At 35.8% G+C, this 21602-nt stretch overlaps 1 protein-coding gene across 1 annotated transcript in view; it reads left to right on the top strand.

Moving 5' to 3' along the window:
- The window catches only part of GUCY1A2 (guanylate cyclase 1 soluble subunit alpha 2), a 302341-nt gene that overhangs the window by 212452 nt on the left and 68287 nt on the right, over positions 1-21602 (top strand). The window contains exon 6 of the mRNA XM_019623961.1: positions 14287-14430. Coding sequence (XP_019479506.1) covers positions 14287-14430 — 144 coding nt within the window. The remainder of the gene's footprint in view (positions 1-14286; positions 14431-21602) is intronic.

Raw genomic sequence — 21602 nt, 5'->3', positions numbered from 1 at the left:
TGTCTCTTTTTTTGTGTATCAATAAACTGTAAAAAAGTAAAGTTCTGAACTCAAACTGTATGTTTGCTCTTATCACCAATGGCTTTCAGAATAGTATGAGAAACTAGCTTTTAGTTTGTGTACATTTTGAAATTTTAAGTTTTACTACCTAGTTTATTATTTACTCTAATATGTTTATTTTAAAAATTCACTTAAAAGTATCAACTTTTTTTCATTGTTAATAAATATCATTTATTTTATCCTGAGGTCATTTAGCAGAGGATTTCTAACAAACTTTCAAATGTGAATGTCAGTTATGTTCCCATCAAGGTTTATAATACCTGGGTATTTGATGAGCTTACTAAAATAGAAATTAATTGAGACAGGACACCTCTCCTTTATCTGATAAGATAGTGCAATCTGCAAATCTTATTGAAATGGATTGTTCTACCTTTTTCTCCAAACCTTTAATTAATGATCTTATGTAGGAGAAAGGCTGCACATAATCCTTTCACTACTTACCAATTAACAATAGTAATTTAAAAAGCGTGACTTCCTTAAAGCAAAATGGAACTAAAGGAATGGGATTCACATTTACTAAATACAAACTCTATTCCAGACAGAGTACTAGATGTCTTAATTGTGATATCTTGCTTATTTTCCAGAAGAACCCTGTAGAATAGGTGCTATTATGTACTTTCTGTAGATGAGTTTAGTAAGTGGCAGAGATGTTATTTGAATTTAGTTCTGATTCAGCTAAAAGGTCATATTTTAGAAAACAGTGGTTGAAATCATTTATGTATCAGATAGCTAGCATTCCTAATTAGTTAGATGCAGAACTAGGACCAAAGATTTTTCTGGCATTTATATATATAGATTTCATAAATTGGTATCCTGTATCCAGAACTTTGACAATTACCAGGCAAATTTCATGCTTTTAAAATAACATTGGTATGTCACAGGATTGTTCAGAGGGTGAAAAGAGCTAATAATGAAAAACCTTTATTAGGTCCAAGAGGCCCTTGAAATAATAGTTGGAGGGTGAGTTTGAATTTTTAAATTGCAATTTGAATTTTAGCCTAGAGTTAAGAATATAACTAGGTCTCCTTTTTTAAAGCATTCAACAAATCTGCACTATTTTTAAATATGTGTTGGACTGCAATAAAGACTTGTTCTCTTTGGTTTCAAGAGGCTAAAGAGGATCTTTATGCAAAAGTTATTATAGAAACAAAATTTCAGCCCAGTGGAAGTCCTTAGGAAAGTCAGTGTCCCAACAATAAAATATATTGTCTGCAATTGTATACTCTTGTTACTGGAGTAATTCAAGTATAAACTATAATCTTTTGATGGTATAGATAGAAGAAATTTTCAAAAGGTCACTTCATTCTATGAGATTCTAAGATTCTAAATACTGAATATTGGAGCTATATGTAGTTGGCTAGGAAAACATTCCCAAAATGCAAATCAATCTTCCTAACTCCCTATTAATAGGTTATTCATATGTGGCAAACTTGAAATGATTTGGGTTTATTTATTTTTGTAAACATCTTTTAAAGTGGAAAATGATAATTTAACTTTATATTAAATTCAAGTTTTTGGTTGTAAATGTCTATACATTTTTATGCCTTTTTCAAGCCTTGAAATAGTTAACAGGGCTTTGTTTGAATAAGCTGCAAAACTCTAAGAAATAAGCTAAAGCAAAAGTCTTATTAGACTGTTGATCTGTTAAACTGTTGTGTGTGTGTGTGTGTGTGTTTGTGTGCACACACATGCGTGTTTACGTGCATGTCCATGTGTTAGATTCTGTGAAAGCTGCTTAGTATGATAATGCTGTTCTTAAGATAGTCCAAAGCAATATTTTTTAATTTCATATTTTTCTTTGATACTCAGAGTTTGATACTGTATAGATTTTTTTTTCTGCTGTCATAAAAAGATAACTTTGTGCCTCTCCTTTTTCCATTTACCAAATTCAGTTACTAGTGTCACTGCCTTATAAACAACAGGGCCTATTTCAGCCCTCAGGTAAAAGAAGGTCCTTTACCATCAGGAAGAGGCCAGATGAGGACTGTTGAGGTTGCTTAAGACAGTGCAATGACAGTTAAGTGTTGGGGGAAGGGTATTAGATATTAAGCCTGAAAAGCTAATTTTAATTCTGTCTTTGTTACTTAAGTCACATAACCTACCTGTGCCCCTCTTCTACTTCTTTATAGAAGTCTCACATTTTTGTTGCAGTTGACACATCTGGAATCATTCATATGACAAGGCCAAGGCTAGAGAGAGTGTCTAGGGACGTTTGTTATGAAGGGAAGGAAAGGGATTGTCTTAGTCTATTCAGGCTGCTATAACAAAAATACCATAGAGTGGGTGGCTTATAAACAGTGGAAATTTATTTCTCGCAGTTCTGAAGTCTGGGAAGTCCAAGATAAAAGCATCAGCAGATTTAGTACCTAGTGAGGGCCCACTTCCTATTGTACTTCGTAGATGGCTGTCTTCTTGCTGTGTCCTCACAGGTAGAAGGGACAAGGTGTTCCCTGGAGTCTCTTTTATAAAGGCACTAATCTCATTCATGAAGGTGGGGTCCTCTGAAAGGTCCCTAATGAACTTGCAAATATCCCACATCCATATATCATCACACTGAGAATTAGATTTCAACATATGAATTTTTGGGGACAAAAACATTCAACATATAGTAAGGGCTGATACTTGTTGGGTGCCTGATATGTGCCAGGTACAATGCTAAATTCTTTACATGTGCTTATTGATTTATTTTATCTTAACAAATAATTATTGATTACCTTCTGTGTTCTAAGTACTAAGCTAGGCATTGGGCATAGTGGTATATAAAACAAGCATGGTCCATATTCTTAGGTGCTTACAATTGAGCATCGAGGATAGACATTAAACAAATAAGTACAGATTCAGTTAATAATGATTAACTAAAATTATGATGATCACTAGAGAAGTATAAAATTATCTTCTTTAATCTTCTCAGCAACTTTATAAAATAGGTATTATCTCCCTTTCACAGAAGAAGAAAATGAGACTTAAAAAGGTTTAACAACTTGTTTGAGTTGACAAAGCTGATAGGTAGTGGATTTAGCATTGCTCAGGCTTTTTCCATTCCGGAAGTGTGCTCTGGGAGGTGTCAAGACTGTGTGATCTTAAGGAGGTCTATAACATGACCAACCACTTTCACCCATTTATACCTTAAAAAATATTTCTTGAGCACTTACCATGTGTCAGGCTCCACGCCAAGAAGTGAATAGACAAGTCACCTACCTTCCTGGAGTTCAGTCTAATGAGAAAGACAATGATTCATCAATGCTCGCAAAAACATGTATTTATAAACCACAATAGGAATGACTAATTAAAATCACATGGTGTTAGAAGAGAGTATCATAAAGACACTTGATTTAGTCTAGGAGTTCAGGAAGGCACCGCCTGAGAAGGTGACTTTTAAATTGAGATGTAAAGGATGAGTAGGAGTTAAGCAGGTAGCAGGGATGGTGAAATTAGAGGGTTCTAGGTATGGACTCAGGATATGTAAAGGCTCTGAGTCAGAAAGGAACAAGATGAGCAACTGAAAGTTGAAGAATGGAGAAGAGTAGCACGAGGTAAAGATATAGAAGTAGTTAGGAGCTACAACCTATAGATGTTTTCACCATTTCAGTGATTTGGGTCTCAATCATAGGGGTGATCCAGCAACTGTGAAGTCATTGAAGAATTTTTAATAGAGGTGTGGCACAAGTAGATTTGCATTACAAAAATCACTTTAATAGTAGTGTAGAGTATAGATTTAAGTGTGTGTGTGTGTGTGTGTGTGTGTGCAGGAGGGGGGGCAGTTAGTAGACAAAAGTAGAACATAAAGATATTATTGGCATAGTTCAAGTGAGAAATGGTGGTAGCATTAACTGGACTGGCAAGGTATGTACAAGGGGCCTCACTCAATGTTGAAACCCTGAAGGAAGTGGTCAGCTTTGTCTCCTTAATGGAAATACTTCCATTCCACTGTTCATGCAAATCACCTGATCACCGGAATATGCGTATGTTCTTGTTTTGGCATTATGTAGACTTAACCTGAGCTGATTGAATAGACATATTTTGAAAAGTCATGTAACAATGACTTTGATTTTGAAAGGTAATTTACATGTTATCTATATTGACCTAGCTATTGACAGAGATATTTATAATACAATTCGACTCATTCATAATCATCTAAGTGTCTCCTGTGCTAGCATTGTGCTAGCCTCGGCAGGGCTTAAGAAAGGTAACTAAGATATTGCCCTTACCTTCAAAGGTAAATGACTTAGACATTTAGACAGGATGATAGTAGAAAACGTATGAACACATATGACTGCCGTTATGAGAGGTGTAGAAGCCAAGTTTTATTGGGATTCTAAAGGAGCAAAGATGATAGTCTACTGAAAGATTAGGGATACTTTCAGAAAAGATAGGACATAAAAGATGGATATGGATGCGTGTAACAGATTTTAATTCATGGACAAGGGGTTGGGGGAGGCTTGCTTTCTAAACTATACTTAATCTCGAGGAATAAAAGAAAGTAATTCCATAGATATGTTAGGCTAGTAGGATTTATGGAGGTTAGATTATGTTCCCTTAAAAAATGAATTCTTAATAAAATATTTTAATTTGATTTCACTAATTGGGCTGTGCTATCTAAACAAAAGACTTCATTTTTTTTTCAAAGTAGTTTTAGGTTTACAATAAAATTTAGAGGAAGGTACAGAGATTTCCCATATGCACTGTGCTCCATAGCCTCCCCGTTTACCAACATCACTCACCAGAATGGTGCATTTTTACTAAGGATGAACCTACAGTGACACATCATAACCTCCAAAGTTCATAGTTTACCTTGGGTTTCACTCTTGCATTGCACTTTCTATGGGTTTGGGCAGATGTATAATGACATATATTCATCATTATAGTATCATACAGAGTATTTTAACTACTCTGAAAATCCTCTGTGCTCCGCCTGTTCATCCCTCTCCTTCCGCCCCCTCAATCACAGGCAAGCACTGGTCTTTTTACTGTCTCCACAGTGTTACTTTTTCCAGAATGTCATGTGGCTGGAATCCTATAGTATGTAGCCTTTTCAGATTTGCTTCTTTCACTTAGTGATCTGCATTTAAATCTCCGGGTCTTGTCATGGTTTGATAGCTCATTTCTTTTTAATGCTAAATAATATTCCATGCCTGGATGTACCCCAATTTATCCATTCAGCTACTGAAAGACATCTTGGTTGCTTCCAAGTTTCAGCAATTTTGTATAAAGCTGCTATAAACATACTGTATGTAGGTTTTTGTGTGGACATAAGTTTTCAACTCCTTCGGTTAAACACCAAGGAGTGCAATTGTTAAATTCTATGGTAAAGGTATGTTTAGTTGTGTAAGAAACCACCAAACTGTCTCCCAATAGACTATATCAGTTTATATTCCCAACAGCAATGAATGAGAGTTCCTGTTGCTTAAACTCTTCCTTAGCTTTTGGTGTTGTCAGTGTTCCGAATTTTGGCATTTTTAATAGATGTGTAATGGTATCTCATTGTCATCGTAATTTGCATTTCCCTGAATGACATATGATGTGAAGATCTTTTCATATGTTTATTTTCCATCTTTTTTGTATATCTTCTTTGGTGAGGTGTCTCTTAAGGTATTTGACCCATTTTTTAAATCAGGTTATTTGTTTTTTATTGTTGAGTTTTAAGAGCTCTTCGATATTTTGTATAACAGTCTTTTGCAAATATTTTCTCCCAGTCTGTGGCTTGTCCTCTCATTCTCTTGATATTGTCTTTCGTAGATCATGACTTTGGTATTGTATCTAAATAGGGATCACCGTACCCAAGATCATCTAGGTTTTCTTTTACATGACCTTCTAGGAGTTTTATAGTTTTAACTTTCCATTTAGGTCTGTGATTCATTCTGAATTAATTTTTGTGAAGGGTATAAAGTCTGTGTCTGGATTCATTTTTTTGGCAAGTGGATGTCCAGTTGTGGTAGCATCATTTGTTGAAGTGACTATCTTCGCTTCATGTTTTGCCTTCCCCCCTTTGTCAAAGATCAGTTTACTATATTTATGGGGGTCTATTTCTGGAACATATATCTCTGTTCTGTTCCACTGAAATATTTGTCTGTTCTTTCACCAGTACCACACTGTGTTGATTACTGTAGCTTTAATAGTAAGTCTTGAAAGTATGCATTGTTGTGACATGAACTAATCTTATTCAGCACTCATTTTGTATTTAATGAAAAATATAGCAGACATTCAACATTCTCTGGGAACATGTTTAAAATTCTAGTATATAAGGAACCCCTGGAAAACTTTTCATGAAAATAATAGCCTCAATAATCATTTTTATAAAGATTGTATGGATTCCAGGGAGAGCAATAACTTAAAGTATAAATATGGTGCTGGGAGGTGCAAAAAGTTTGCACAGAACATTGAGTTATTCATGTTGATTGGAGCATGGAGTAAATCAAAATGATAGTGGTAGATGAAAGTGGAAAATTGGAGCCATATCATTGAAAATATTAGAAGACAGTTTCCTATACAGCAGAAAGAAATGTTCAGTTACCCACATCTAACTTGAGAATTTAGAAAGAAATTTTGACTAGATATTTCAATATGTTTTTCTTTGCTTACATGCCTCAGTATTCAATAACCTTTATGATAAACAACCTAGGGACTGGCAACAGTATTTTCTACATGATTGAGATTCCTGGGAAGGAACTGGAATTTACATTGATAGATCTACTGAGAGTTTTATCAGAAAAGCTTTCTTTGATAAGCAGTCATTTGGAATCTATTTTTCCTCATTTGGGAATAGTTCCCAGGCCAAATCACTGTACTATTTATGTTCATGACCTCCTTTTCAATGCTGTATCAGCTGAGCACTATAGAGACACCCTTAAAAGAAGTAGTTAGTATTTGGGTCAGAAACATCAACCAAAATTAGTGTAATTAGATAGATTTTTTTTAAAGAATGAAGGGATTTTTTTGAAGTAGCTTTATTAGTCAGTTCTTAAAGTTGTTTCATTTGAATTGCTAAACCATTATGCACAATTCACTTGGATGCATTTAATTGAGCTCAACAAACTTTCTTTGGATTATTGAATACCTACTTTGCCAGGTGATTCTCAACAATTGGGGTGTGTGTGTGTGTGTGTGTGTGTGTGTGTGTGTGTGTGTGGTATATGTGTGTGTCGTGTGCATGTGTGTATGTGTCACGTATGTGTGTATGTGTGTGTGTATGTCTGGACTAAGAGCTGTACTGAAGTTCTGACAAATAAGGAAATATCTGGAGTTTATTGCTTCTATTGGTAGGGTGGAAGAGAAAGAAGTAGTATATGGGAATGGCTGGGATTCAGGGAAGTAGTACTTTTCTCCTTTCTGAAAGCTTATTGGGTTTTAAAAAGGTGAATATCTGGGGAAATATTGTAATATTTTTAACTCACATTATACACCAGAAGTCTTCAAGCTTTCAGAATCATAAAATACACCGAAAAGCATGTGAAAATCTACATAGCTGGGCCTTATACCTAGATTTTGATTTAGTAGATCTAGGTGGGGCCTGGGGATCTAATTTTTAACAACTACCTTCTGGGTGATTCTTATGCAGGTGGTCCTGAGTTTTGCATTTCAAAAACTCGCTCCAAACCCCTAATTGTAGAAATTAGATGCAATTTAAAACATTTAGTAAAACTCTTATGGAGCGTCCTGACACTATGTGCCCTCCTTTAGAGTTGGGTTAACAGGGCTGTGGCAACATCCAGGCTACCCCATGCTGCCAGTCATCACCTGTGATGCCGCAGTTTTCTCTGGAACCTCTGGTACTGGTGAGTAACCTGCTTTCAGGAAGGAGCCCCCACCCCACCCTGTGAACGTTGGGTGGAATGCCCTACAGAGATCTGGTTCACAGTGGGGTAGAGTCTCAGGCAATAGTTGGTGTGGGCTTTGGCTAAAAAGGTGACAACTGAGGAGTGTGCCGCCTTCTCAATGGCAGCAGAAGAGATGAGGAAAGTAATGGAAGTGGTGGATGAAAAGCAGGTGGAGAGACAGGAATAATGGAGAAGGAAAAAGTGGAGGGAATGGAGGTAGAGGAGATGATGGAGTGATGTCCATGGAGAGAGGAATAGAGGTTGTGAAGGAAGATAAAGTGGTGGAGCTGACGGAGGGAGCAAGGCCCTGGCCGCTGAATGTGGTCTCTTTAAGGACTTTCATGAGTCTAGAGTCAGAGACAGTGAATGCTCAGGCCAACAGGGCCTTCCTCCAGCTGGAGCCCATGTTTAGCAAATGAAAATGGCACTTGAATGAAGGTACAATATTCATCAACCAAAATGCACGCACATTCTGGGACACCGCCTTTTGGAATAACCCTACCCAGCAGCCATGCTTAAAGCAAACAATGCAGATTTCCTGAGGTTCATATTGATTAAGAGTAGAAGAGTTCAGATATCCCAAGACAGGCTACAAGTTAAAGATCTTCTTTTAAACAAACTGCTACTGCAGAAGCAAGAGGATCATTAAAGAATATATGGTCAGATCTTCTGGACAAGTGGCATTTCTTTCCATTCTAAAGCTATGACTAGGACCCCATGCCCCAAGTCCTGTATCTGTAGGAGCAGGACATCACCTGTCATTTCTTCATCTGGTTCTCAGAGTACAGGCTTCCAGAATCTGATAAGATTGCTGTTATTATTAAAGGGAATCTGTGGCCCAACTCCTGCAATACTGCCTACTATGTGAAGGGAAATCAGACTACTGTCAGCAGGGCAGCTGATGGAGATCCTCAAGCCCTTTGGATACCAGTGTCATTAACTCTACCTTTGAAAATTGCCCCTGCTCCAGATTGCCTGCCATCAGTTGTTGGACCTGTGCTTGGCCATCACTGATGTGTGTGTGCTGGCCTCTCTGCACCTCGGCCCCGCTGGACCTTTAGTGCTTTCAACTTCAAGAATATAGCTTTTATGATCTTGGCCATCACTTTGTTCAAGCCAAGAAAATGATGCTGAAGATCACACTGTGTTTGTCTATATTGCATGAAACTTTGTGTGAGTCAGGGCCTTCCTACCAGCTTTTGATGTAGGAACTTCTGTCATATTAAGAGGATCAGTATATCTTTAAGAACCGCAACCTCAAGAACAATGAAAAGCTGAGTTCATGCTTGCTGTCTGGGGCGAGTTACTCATCTTCAAGTATATGCAGTGGACATTCCATGGCCCTAAGGTCTCTGCTTGGCCGCCACCACCTGGATTTGCATCTTTGACCAGGAGCCCGTTTCACTCACCCTGCTGAGTATCAGGAATAACAGAGACATAGCAGTGGAGAGCTGCTGAGCCAGTTTTAGGAGATGAAGGGCAAAAAGTAAGGGGCTTGTAAATCTACCCAAGTCTAGTTTTACCTGCTCTTCTGCTACTGATAAGGCTTCAAGAAGGCCTGTGCCATGCTCTGCCTTTTCTGGCCAGCCTTTTGGAGAATCTGTGTCCAGACACCAGCAACCCCGGCGTCTGGTTTCTAGTCAGCGAGGTCCTGAAGAACTGCTTGTGGACTCAGCTCCCTGCCAACCACTGGAAATGTCCTCCACTAAGCCTCTTTTCCCTGTCACTCAGGAATCATACCTAATGTCAGAAAGGTGACTAGGCTGGCAGCTGTGGCTCCATCCTCTCTGCAAGGGTGAATATGGTATCCTTTCTGATAATCAAGTGGTCTTGGCCACAGCCAGTGAGCTCATGAAGAATGTGGCATGTTTGCCAGCCTGCTTTCACTCACCTGACCATGACCAGGTGACCAAGTGCCCTGTGAGATGCTAGGAGGTGAAAGAAGACATTTTCATCTTTAGGCTTCAACTTTCTGCCTACATCTCATTCCAACACCTAACCGCTCCTCTCTTCTTTTGTCTCTCTCTCTCTCTCTGTCTCTCTGTCTCTCTGTCTGTCTCTCTCTCTCTCTCTCTCTCTCTCTACCTCTCACACTCTCTCCTTCTCTCCCTCTCTCCCTCTCTCCCTGTTTCCCTCCCTCCCTCTCCTTATTCTCTCCTTCTCTCTCTCCCTTTCCCTCCCTCTTTCCCCATCCCTGCCTCACTCCTTCCCTCCATTCCTGTCCCTCTCTTTCTGTTTCTAAGAATACTAGAAGCCCAAAAGCAGAAAACAAAACAAATAGAAATGCAGACTTTCTAGTCTGCTTCTCCTCTCAGTATCCAGAGGGAGAGAGGGAGAGGGTCCAGTGCGGCAGCCTGACAAGAGTTTCCTGCCCCTCTGCCCTTGTGCCCCTCCCCAAGCTCCCTTTCACACACCCTAGAAAGTTCAAAGGGAGACTTTGGGATGAAGGACTGAGCTGGCATGGGTTCCATGGGACAGGGCTTGTTAATAGCCCTATTATATGCAGTGTTCTTCTAGGCTAATCCCAGTCCCGCTACCACCACTGCTCTCCCCTGCAGCACATCTACTCCCTCCTCCCCACTGTGCCCAAATTTCCAAAAACCTCCAGGTATTTCTCGAGCTTTAGCGTGGAGGGAAGGGAGAAGAGTGTGATGGGAACAGGATTCTATCAGGAGCTAAAATAAATTCTTTTAAATGGCTAATATAGAACTAAAATTAAGTAAATAAAAGGTGAATGCATAGATCTAAGAAGTTTATTTACATCACCTTTATTTCTGAAATAATGTGAGGATTTTGATTATAAAGTGTTGATAAGATATACTGAAATAGGTGAATTCTTTAAAGTTTGATAAAGCAGCTATAATAATTATATGTGGGACAAAACTTTACATAATATTTTTTAATACTTAAACCTCCTCTTCTATGTTTAGAAAAGGATATAAGGTTTTTCAGACATTTGCATAAGCATGGATTATCTTTTCCATCTCCGTGCCTAGTTTAGCCATCTTTATTTTAATGTCATTCAGTAACAGGTGGAAGATGCTGAAACTAAATGATACGCACAATTTTAGATGGTTGTGTGTTGTGTTTAAAGTTCTATTTAAAAAACACTGAGGCTATTATAAAGGAATTCAAAAATGTAGTCAGCTTTTTGGACAGGGGTTTTGTATATGTTTACAGTGTACACATGTTTAACTTTGGTTTAACTTAAGGAAACATTCTCAAGAGCAATTATAATCGATATGTAATGCTTTCACTTTCACAGATCCCTGTAAGGAAAAATCAACAAATTAGTTTGAAGTGAACCCACTAAAATGTTTACATATTCTTAATTCTGCTAGACTTGTATAGACCTGACATGGATGAAGGGAGAAAAGGAAGAATGGAGCTTTAATGGAAAGATGCATTACTAAGGTGGTAGCATTTCTGCTAAAATGTTCAGGTTAAGATGCTGAATGTATTTGCAAAGCAAGAAAACATCACGCGAATATATTGCTTACACTGTACAGACATCTGAGTATTTGAAAAATTTTAAGCTGCTACCTAGTTATTCATATACTCACTAATGCTATTCACCAAGTATTTCTGGCTTCGCTCTGCGCACAGGTTGGTTGCATTTTCCCATCCCCTTTACCTGAAGCATGGCCATGTGACTTGCTTTGGTGAATGAACTTTGAGAAGTAGCTATATGTCACATCTTGGAGAAAGCTTGAAGAGTTATTGTATAAATTGTCAGAACATCTCTTCATGTGCCATGACAACCAGCTCCAGGTTGAGGAGGTTCTGTTAGCCTTGTTTCTAGAGTGAAGAGATGTGGCCCAGTGTTTCACCCATCCATCCCAATCTTTTAATCCACATGAATATGTAGCAGGAATCAGAAATAAAGTTTTGTTATTTCAGGGCATTAAGATTCGAAGGTTATATAGCTACTGCAGCATAATCTAGCCTAGCATAATGGAAACAATGTCTTTTAGATTTTTTTCTGTATGTTGGGTGTTTATGAACAATTGTGAAAATTTCACAGCTTCATACGGGCCATTGTTTTTTGATGTCTATTTCATCTATTCATTTATTTATTTATTTATTTATTTATTTATTAGTTTTAGGTGTACAAAACTATGCAATAGTTATACTTTTCACCTCCCACAAAGTGACCACCCCCGCCCGCAATCAACTGCCCCCTCCCTGATATCATACATATCTATTACAATTCCATCGACTCCATTTGATGTCTATTTGTTGACTCTTTCTTGATCCTGTTATTTCTGATAGCTAACCTACTTCAAATATTTGGAAATAAAATTCTATTAAATCTTACCTGATGATGTCTGGGTTTTAATGTGAATTTATTATATTTGTATTGTGCACACATTTGTCTTGCACTTCATTAGATTTATGTTATATCAATTGGTAGCATATTGGTCCATCTTCTCCATCTGATTACATTACACACTCCTACAGAGAAAGTACAACTTAATCTTTATTCTTTTGGCACAAATTCTACAAATACACATTTAGTGGAACTCAATACACTTTGCTGAAAAGATAATGGAGGTAATATTGCTGAGGAAGAGGATAACCATGGGGACTTCAAGAAGAAATGGTGCTCCAGGAACATGCATGTTCAGAGTGACTGTGAAGCAATTCAATTTACACAAATAGTTTACTGCCTATGTACCCTAATATCTGAAAATCAGAAGTTGGTTCCCAAGTACACAGCTAACAGCATTCTAGATTTTTAAGCTGTATAGAAATATGCAAGGATGAGAGAAATGTTAGGATTAGCAAAGGATTTTGTGTTTGTAGGGAGGAAATGGTAAATGTCCACATAATAGATGTTGATTAGTTTCTGGGTGTCTTTCTCAGTGAGAATTCTTTGGGGATAGTCTTTAGAATAAAGCGTTTTCTAACTCACATTGCATTGTCTTTCTGTTCTTATCATATGATTTTATTTCTGCTTTTCTGGCATCAGAAAACAGATCTTGAAGTGAAATTTTTGAACTTCATGATAGTTCTGAGCATATTGGAATCATTTTTGATGCATATTTTCTGATAAGATTCTGATAAGCAGGTGATAATTTTGACATCCTAGTCCCATGGGCTTCTTAAGTATTCTTATCATATTCTCTAAATTACTGCTCACAGAATTTAATGCACTACATCTTTTAATACTATAGTGTTACTATAGTGTTAGAATGTACTCACATGAAATTTAATTATGGCTATTAAATCTCAACTAATAGAATATCCTGTATTTCTTGGTATGTTTATGATAAAAGCATTTCCAGTCATTTAGAGGCTGTTTTATTTTTCCTACACATCTCTACATGGCACACAGGTCTACACGATGCTCATGAAATGAATGGTGAAAATGAGCAAACGAATAGAATGATTATTATTGTAATCATGGTAAACATGGTGGATTAATGTATTTATTCATTTGGTAGATATTTGTTAAATATCTATATTTTTGGCACTATGATAAGCCCTGTGAATACAGAGATGAAAAATACACGGTCCCATTTTTAAACAGCCCACATCACAGCTGGGGATACATATTGATTATACATAGATACATATTGATTGTAGCCTATGATGAAAGCTATAGCAACTAGGTGTGGAAAGTGCTGCTGAACCAAATAGAAGAAAGGATTAGCTCTACTAATAACTAATGGAATGACCATGGAGAGCTTCAGAGAAAAGGTGATATTGCAATTGAGCATTATATACAATAGTTCATCACTTTGCTCTAATTAAAATATTAGAACTCTTGAAGATTTTACCATCATATTTACATTGGATAACTAGTGAACTTTCCCTCTGAAAATAAGTTGTGCCTAACTTGTATGTCATATTCTATGCTTTGGAAATTTGGGGATTTTAACCTGGGGTAAATATTTAAAATATTGAACAAAAGCAATGGCCATTCAGGATGGTTGCTGACAGCAGGATTAGAACAGGGTGGGGAGAGACTGACTGCGCCTATTAACTCTTTAATTGTAGGATTATGGTTAGGTTTTTGCACATCAATTTTTAATGTCTCAAACATAACCAATATTAAAGGTTAAAAGGAGATGAGAGGGGGGCTTTGAAAAAGTCATTATTTGGAAATTGTCCAGGTAAAGCCCTGACACTTTTTTTCGCAGAGGATAATTATTTTATATTATAGTTATTCTCAATTTCAATGATCGTCTATGGTGCTAATGTTGATGAACGGCCTTGGAGTGACATGTCAGTATTTTACTGTGGCTGTTTGCAAACTCTGCTGTGATTACACTCAGTTGTCTAATTGCTTAATTTATCCATGTTTTGCTGACATGCTTTTCAGCAACATTTGTGATTGCAGATAACTAATCATTCCTATTCTGGCTCATTATCATATGTTTGCATTTAATTTGTCTGCTTGCTGCAGGTGGAAACAATAGGTGACGCATACTGTGTTGCTGCAGGACTCCACAGGAAAAGCCTGTGCCATGCTAAACCCATTGCCCTGATGGCCCTGAAGATGATGGAACTTTCAGAAGAGGTCCTGACACCCGATGGAAGACCCATTCAGGTAACCCTTTCAACAATCTCGTTTGAGTAGTAATGCTTATTTAACTGAAGGGGGCAAAAAAATTCACTTCTGAATTGTACTTACTGTAGCTTATAGATCTAGGTAAATCAGATGCTCAAGGAGGATGAGGAATAACTAGAGATAACTCATATATCCAGGAGAAGAACACATGGGATATAATCTAACATAGGAAAATGTGTGTAAATCAAATACCCATGGAGGAAAAAAAGGAGCTAAAGGATTAGAGCAAGTGGAAGGACTTGCTGTCAGTGTCCAAGTCACCAAATCAAAGCAAGAATAATGGTCAGAATCAGAGTCTGAGAGATAATCCAAAAACAAGAAACAAAGAAGCAAGCCACTGGAGGACCTGGGTGACTCCCTGTGGGTAGTGTATAGGTATTCCTCACGGAGCCTAAGGCCTCACTGTTATTTCTGCAATTTTTATGTCACAGAACTTAAAGGTTGGAGCTCAATAACTGAGGAAACTTTAAAAATGGAAAATGTAGCTTCTGGTGTGTTGTCCTCTTTCTCGCACTGATGGCTTCCTTCCATCTGGGAATCTACATCTGGGAATGGATTAGGTCACATGGCTGCAGTTTTGCCAGAGCCTGATGGACCCCAGAAGTGTTACTGTGAATGTTTATAACACAGAAATCTTGTATTTGGAGAAGTAACCTTGAATTTAAGGCAGCCCTTTTATAACAGCTCATTATGAGTTAAACAAATAGAGGGATAAAAACTTCAAAATGTTAATACATTTCTGCTTCTGGCATTATGGCAAATTATATACCCTGAGCATTCCTTCTGATTAAGATTATTAAAATGCAGTGTTAAATATTTTAAAATATTTTTAAAAGACTATTAAGCACAACACTAAACACAGGAATGAGAGAAATTTGCCAATCGCATTATATGTGGAAGCTGAACAAAATTTAAGTGGTGAATTTTAATTAAGTGCTCTGTCATTATCAGTGATAGTAGGAAATTAGGAAACACTATTTTCTCCCTGGAGGAAGCCATCTTCAACCCCATCCTCAAAGATTTTTTCACAAATAAAGTGCTCTGGGAATGAGTAGCTAATATTAAAAACAACAACAAAAAATAGATAAAACAGAAACAAAAAACATACACAAGAAAACAAAGTACTATGGCTAAGAGACAGTAGAAATAGCGGATGAGAAAAACAGATCTGGAGTGTTGTCAGATATCAAAATTTTCAGACAGAATCAAAATGACACTATTTAGTGTAAAGAAGTAAAAGAGAAGCTTTGGAATATGAGGCAGAAACAGAAGATTTGAAAAAGAAATGGAGTATTTCTAAGTAATCAATGTAATACTTTTAGAAAAAGAGCTCAGTGAATGAGTTTTAAAGCAGATTAGACATAGCTGAAGCAATAATTATCCACAATTGTGCTCAGAGAATCAAAAATGGGGAAATATGAATAAGAGAATGTGAAATGTAAAATATGTAGGACACATGAAGGAAATAGTGAGAAGACGTAATATTCAGAGGGTGCCAAAAAAATGTACACACATTTTAAGAAAGGAAAAACTATTAAATTGTAATAATATGTACTGATAACAAAAGATGAGTAAAGTCACGTTTGACTTCTGCAATTACAAGAGGTGCTCAAAGTGGTTACCATCAGCGTAATTTTAATACAGTTTTTTCCTTTCTTAAAATGTGTATACATTTTTTGGCACCTGCTGTATGTTCAGTTGGGGTTCCAAATGAAGTTAATAAAGAGAACGTAAAAAGGAAAAAAATTTGGAACTATTGAAAGACATTGATCATTTCTCAGACACAGTAATTCTAAAGAATTCTACAAAAGATCGTGAATCTATAACTAAACATACTTTAATGAAACTGCAGTACATCAGAGAAAAGGAGGACTTGCTAAATGACAAAGGTGCCATTGATCAGTGAGGAAAGGATGAGCTATTTAATAAATGGTTTGAGGATAATTGGTTATCCATGTAGAAAAAAATATTAAAATTGGATCTCTACTTCATGAGTCGTTACATAAAGCAATTCCAGGTCGTTTAAATGTGAAAGGCCATACTATAAAACTATAAATTTATAATTAGGATTTTTTGACTTAGAGAACAGTTTTTTTCTAAACTAGTTAGGTAAAAAATTTTCAAATCATAAAGGAAATATGTATAAATTTTACTATATTAAGATTACAACCTTCCTGTTGTTATCAGAGAACAAAAAGACAACCACAAACTAAGAGAATTTTTTGTAACACATTTGACTAATACAAGTATCTTTTGTTAACCTCATCAATAAGCAGATAAATATATACTGATAACACTGTAATAGAGCATTCCTACCTACTGGTTTGGCACAACTTTGAAAGTCTGACAGAGCCACTATTGTTAAAATCTGGAGCAGCAGGAAATCTCACACACAGCTGGTGGGGGTATAAATGGTACAATGTCCTTGGCATTAACTAGAGAAGTTTAATTTGTGCCTTTGCTACAACCCAGCGATCACTCTCCTAGAGGTTTGCCCCAGGGAACTACTTGTGCATGTGTAGCATAAGTCACACACAAGAGTATCCACTTTGAGGCAATAGTTTCGTAATAGCCTCAAACTGGAAATAACTGCAACATCCATTTCATAGAATGGATAAACTGTAATAAATTTATGCCTTGGGATACCATACAGTTGAGAAAAATGAATGACTTCAGCTATTGACATCAACGTGGATGACTGTCAAAAACATAATGTTGATCAAAAGAAGCCATTCATAAGGGTATGTTGCAGTTTGGTCCCATTTAATTAAATTCATAACGGAAAATTGTGAGAGCACCGAATCCTAACCACTAGACCACCAGGGAAGCTATAACTGGGAAAATTGAAAAAAAAATCAATTTAGAAATACCTGCATTGATGGAAAAAGTTTAAAGGAAAGAAAAGGAATGATTAATACAAAATTCAAGATGGTGCTTAACTCCAAGGGAAAGAACGAAGATGACAGGAAAGCGGAGGATGCAATAGGGAAAGTAAACATGGCGGGTATAGTGCAAAACTATTCATTTTATTACTCTTCTCTAGTGCTCACATATATGTTTACATTTGACAGTTTTAAAAAGTAAAGGGAAAGACTCCCACCAGAGGTGAATATAGAAAATCAAGGCTCATTAAAAAAAAAATCTAGTTTAAGTCCCCTCCGGACATAATTATCGAGTTATTCAAGTATATGAATGACACTTCTACCACTGTCAGGAAAAACAACAAAAGGAATGCTGTCTCAGATCTGCTGCAAACTGTCAGCATACACATTCCGCATTTAATTCATATCAGTTCTTAAGTTTTCAAGATTACCAGCTGGGCAGTGTTATTATTTGGGATTGTTTTTCTATGTTGGATTTTCTTTTATAGGGAATACAATATAGATACAATTTGCATTGATTCAGCGTTGTCAAAATAAACCAAAGAACAAAGCCAGGGAATTCTGTTTTACAGTGTGCCCATCTGTATTTTCATTTGTGGGATATAGCATTAGCTCTGTCTTATAAATCGGAAAGTCTTATTAGATCAGAAGAGGAAATGTCCATAAAGATTTAATAAGACTGCAGAAAGAGAATTCAAAATAATAAACCACCTTAATAATTTTAGCTTCATTATTAATTTATATTATTTTCATGGTTTGGGATTGTTTTTGGGGATATTAATTTGATTTTGAATTGGCGTCTACCTTGTTGCCATGGGAACATTTCTAAACTTATTGAAAGAATCTTTCATTAAAAACGCTTGGGTGTTACAGTAGAGTTGATGTGTGATCAGCTGATTGTTTACTTCAAACAATCTAAGTTGTTAGGCTATTTAAAATTTAAGCTATTTGAGTTGCAATAGGTGCTCAGAAGAAAACTACCAAACCTCTCAAATTTTGAAAAGTAAGTTGATAATTTTTATATGCCTTATAAATTTTTGAGGCACCTGTCATGATGGGATAGGAACCTGAATTATCAGTTATAATTGCTTGCAAGTGATTGGTAATGCCCTTGAACCATTAACCATAAAACTGGGTTAACTTTTTTTAATTAAAAAAAACACCAAACAATATAGCATTTTACTTCTTCAGTTTATAATACTCAAGCAAATTATTTTTCCATAGTGCTCTAATGAAACTCAGAGGCTAATATGGACTGTATCTGCAAAACATACACAAATTTGGTCTACTTTAATTCTGAAAATTCAGCCCAAAGTGACTTTAATTAAGGCTACTTTTAAAAATAGTGATTAAGAATTTTTTGTACTTTATCAATATAATGTTTATTCTACTGGCTGAATATACAGAAATGCCAGCATTATGTCTACTCCATTTTTCCCTCCCTAGCAGGAATCTGATTTTCTTATATCTTAAGCAATAGACAATTTAAGAAAAGTAAACCAGACTCATTTGCCTCCCATTGTTTGAGCTAGCCACATGGTGATGTCACTAGAAAATTATATAATTTCATGCTGTTCATTAACTTGTGAACCTAATCTTACCAAAGTATTTTGAGTAGAATTTTTAGTGCTGAAAAGACTAACTTATGCAAACAGTTTAACCACTCTTTAATTAAAACAAAACATTTATTACTATTTGTGCTTTATTCTTTAAAAAAAAAAGTGGTAAGGAAAAAGAAGCTGGGTTGAGGACCGACTGGAATATGTGGTAGAAAGACAAGTAGCATTTTCATGACTTAAAGCTTTTGAAGAAGACTGAGTTAGTGTGTCCAGATATCTAAGTTTTACTTCTGGGTTTCAGTTTTTAAAAAATATTTTCATTGAATTTTACCACATAGGCATGCAAATGCAAATTCCCTTTATTAGTTCAGAGAACAGCACATTTTATATGATGAGACAATTATAGAGAGATTGTAAAATAGAGTTCAAAAAACATGGTGTAATCATGCTGTAGTCCTAACCTGTTTAGCAATCTCCATTGCAAATCAGGGAAATGTTATGAATTTCTTCTAACTGCCTAGTTCAAAGGTAGTAATATTAATGTACAATTTACATGTACTATAATACTTTAAATTTTAGCTTCTTAAGCTTCAATTAAATCTTGTAATGAGTTTACAGGATTTTTTTTGAGATTGTGAAATAAATATTTTCCAATTAATTTTAAAATAGTTATTTACAAAGGAAACCTGGTGTTGTTATTTTAATATTTGAAGGGATTTTCTCTTTACAAATATTGCAATATTTATCAACCTTATGAGATTACAGCCCAAGATTGTATTTAGGAAAAAAAAAAAACTACTTGATAACTTGGATTAGTTCTCTGTGATTCTTTGTTAATTGTTTACTTACAAAGTTCTAATTAGTAATTTTTACCCTGAAGTATGTATACTTATTTGAAATGATCTACCTCTAAAATCTGTATCTAAGGAGATAAACCTAAGGGGTCAGAAAGAAATACATAGGTATTATATGAATTTACTATTAAGATACTGAGCCCAGTTATCCTTGCTTCTCTTGTTTATCTAATAAACACATTTTAATTTACTTTTAATATCCTAGATAATGCACATAGTGGCAGTTTTAGTAAATCATTGTTTTATTGTAGCAATAATATACAAAATACCATATAATACTGCTGGGAAAATTTATGGCTAAACATATTTTCTAATTGATCTATTCTAATAGTGAATTTATTTGGTACTAGAAATGTATTTATGTTTTTTTAAAAAGAATATGTTTAAAGTATTTTTTCACTGACAGTTTGCCAGTAGATAAGTATAACAGATTCTCTTCTGTATTTTGCTTCTGTTTAATTATCAGAGTTTAGGTCTATATACTCTCTTCAAATCAATCTAACTCACTAATAATCACCTCAATTCATTATAAAAATCATCTGTTAAGCCCATCCATTTAATACTTAGTGTTGCTCATAGTAGTTTATAGTTTTTAAGTTTCCATTTATCTGACAAATTTTTATATTGTTTGTATTTCCTTAAATATATTAGCCATAATTAATTTAAACTATTTGTGATAAATCCATTCTCTAGAACCCCTGTGGTCTACTACATTGTTTATTCTTTTGCTTGATTTTTAGTCATGTTATTTGTCTCCTGTGTGCTTAATTGTCTTTTTGTTTGAGTGCTAAAGATTATATACATAAAAATTATAGAAATAACTTGAAACTCAGAATGATGTTACCCTCCTATAGGGAAATTTCATATGTGCTTCTGGCTGGAAAGGATTGCTAGGAGCTCTTGCATTCAACCCTGGGTTTCAGTCTCTGTGAGGGCCAGTTTACTTCTGATTCATTTTATGTTGATGGTATTGCCTGTAACCTGTTGTGCTTCCTGTCAGGGTCTCATCTCAAAGTATGAGGGTTTACTAAGGCCTCCCCCTTGGCAATCCTTGGACTCCAATTTTTGTCCCTGTAGTCCTATGAGGTTGACAAAAGCCCTGCTCATTTTCTCACCTTCTGGGTCACTTCTGAAGTCAGCAGATGCCCATCGTGGAAAAGCACCCTCAAATCTGTACTCACCTCTCCTCAGGTTCATCTTCCCTTATATCTTGCTACAATACTTTTTCATTGCATTGAGGGCTGACCTTTCGAGGGTTGTTCATATTATATAATCTGCTCTTACTGGAAATGGAAATTCAAAGTGATGTATGTTTTTTATAAGGGTTTCATCTTCATAATGAATCATTCTCACTAATCTACATTTTATGCCTATTTTCAACCCAAGTTACAGAAGAAATTATCTTTAAATAGAAAAGACAGAAACATCTAACTGTATTTAAACTAGCTACTGCAGAATAACAATAAATAACATGTGTTGAAGCGTTTAAAGGTATGCCAGGTAGTCACTGTTTGGAGCGCCTCCTATGTAATTACTCTTTTGAGCCTCACAATAATTCCATACGGGAAGTATTGCCATTATTTTCATTTTACAAGTGAAGAAAAAAAGAATAAAATCATAGTTAGTCAGACCACCTAATTGCTACACTCTATAGACTTATTAAATAAAAGCATGTTAAATAAATTTTATATTGTCAGATTTTTCCTATTGCTTTTAGTATTTCATTATCTAATAAGTTGTACTTTTCATGGCTTTAGGCTTAAAGAATATTTAAATTTATACTAGATGTTCTCTTAGGAGAATGGAAATAAGTAATCTATTTTAGAGATATTCCACCCAAAATGATTCATTTTTTA

This window comes from Hipposideros armiger, unplaced genomic scaffold, assembly GCF_001890085.2.
Source record: "Hipposideros armiger isolate ML-2016 unplaced genomic scaffold, ASM189008v1 scaffold_570, whole genome shotgun sequence".
NCBI classification, from domain to species: Eukaryota; Metazoa; Chordata; class Mammalia; order Chiroptera; family Hipposideridae; genus Hipposideros; species Hipposideros armiger.
Note: the sequence above shows the minus strand (reverse complement) of the source record. Positions and strands in the feature narration are given on the sequence as shown.